At 40.9% G+C, this 1,383-nt stretch overlaps 1 protein-coding gene across 1 annotated transcript; it reads right to left on the reverse strand.

Annotated features, from left to right (window-relative positions):
- Nucleotides 1-175: 175 nt before the first annotated feature.
- LOC116379571 (dispanin subfamily A member 2b-like) lies at nt 176-1,377 on the reverse strand. The gene is made up of 2 exons (XM_031841527.1): nt 1,247-1,377; nt 176-690 (listed from the first exon to the last, which is right to left on the reverse strand). Exons 1-2 carry the CDS (start codon nt 1,373-1,375, stop codon nt 493-495), a joined length of 327 nt encoding a protein of 108 aa, XP_031697387.1. The 5' UTR covers nt 1,376-1,377; the 3' UTR covers nt 176-492.
- Nucleotides 1,378-1,383: the final 6 nt, after the last annotated feature.

A 1,383-nucleotide genomic window follows, 5' to 3' on the forward strand; every position in this document is an offset into this window, starting at 1 on the left:
ACCCCCCCCCCCCCCCCCCCCCCCCCCCTGTTTCCTTTTTGGGTGGAGTTCTTTGGCTTGAAATCAGCACCAGTGAAAATGTCAAAACACCATCATTTGTGGAAATTACGAAAATCATGCCAGTATGTCCACAATCTGTTTATTTACCTTAAAAATCTCACAAGCACATTTCAAAGTTATTAAACAGACGTCTTTATTAACAGATTAAAAAGTTATCTTTTTTCAGAACCATTGCTAAAACAAATGCCTTACAGACAGGAAGTCACAATCTAATAACAGTCCGGCATAGATGTGAACTACAGATACTACTACAAACATGGTTGAGTTTAAGGCTTTTGTAACACAAATGGAAAAAAGTATCTGTTTTGCTTGAGGATATAAGTAAAAAAGGTACAACAGGTTACAAATTGCACCGTTAAGTGTAAAGCACAGAACCACAACAGTCACTAAGAGTCACCACAGCAGCAGGCAACTCTGAACACCATTTGAAATTTAGCCATGGTAGTAGTAATTATTTCTCGCGTAATAACTGTAACTGCGATTCGCTTCTACGGCTATGGCGATGCCAGCAATGATGCAAATAAGGACGATGAGGCAAACCAGGACTGTGGCCCAGATGTTGAGGCAGCGGGCAGTGGAGCCGTAGTGTCGGGCACCAGACATGTCTCCAGCCATCTTCCGGTCTCTGGCCTGGAAGGACCAAAGCACATGGATTTTAGAAGTGGATTCATCGACCTCAAGGGGCCGTAAACTGCCAACACTGACCCTAAGCTCAGTCTGATGAGGTTTGCTGTACTTCTACTTTGGAAATGAGATTGCTTTCTCCCATTTCCTATATATAGTTTTCCTTACATAAGTGTTCTGATTCTTCGTATTTAAGAATGTCCAGCAAAGTTTGGAACAAATTTAAAGTTGTCTTTGTTCCTTCATCTCATTTTTCCATGTTTTTATTTTTCCTTATTTGTAATTTTTTGTTTCAACATTTAAACTTTCGTCTTCAAGCCTAGTGATTTCTATAATCTTAGAGATGAACATTGTCTCCTAACTGCCCGTGCTCTGCATGATTCTTGTCATGGTCTAAGTGAGGGCTGTGTTTTGTCTGCAAAAATATGGTGAAACGTTTATTTTCCACAAACCCATCTCTCCTTTGTTTAAAAAAAGTGCTGCTTGAAATTGAAAAACTATTTTTTTTTTTCAATATTCTTTGACAGGCAATAGTAGAAGATTCCCCATGAATGAAAGTCACCTTGATAGAGAAGATGAGAGCCGCCAGTCCGAGGCAGAAGGGATTCAAGTGGAAAAAGTTGAAGATTGACCAGATGACATGGTCCCTGGGGGCCTCCGAGGCGATGTTCACAGTGGTGTACTGAACCATAGGTCCTC

The sequence above is a fragment of the Anarrhichthys ocellatus genome, unplaced genomic scaffold (assembly GCF_004355925.1).
Source record: "Anarrhichthys ocellatus isolate YVR2014 unplaced genomic scaffold, GSC_Weel_1.0 scaffold4614, whole genome shotgun sequence".
Lineage (NCBI taxonomy): Eukaryota > Metazoa > Chordata > Actinopteri > Perciformes > Anarhichadidae > Anarrhichthys > Anarrhichthys ocellatus.

Excerpts from the sequence above, each read along its gene's own strand:
- LOC116379571 (XM_031841527.1), bottom strand. The coding sequence starts at position 1,375 with ATGGTTCAGTACACCACTGTGAACATCGCCTCGGAGGCCCCCAGGGAC. Across the intron at positions 691-1,246 it reads CTCTCATCTTCTCTATCAAG|GCCAGAGACCGGAAGATGGC; the intron begins GTGACTTTCATT and ends TGGTCCTTCCAG.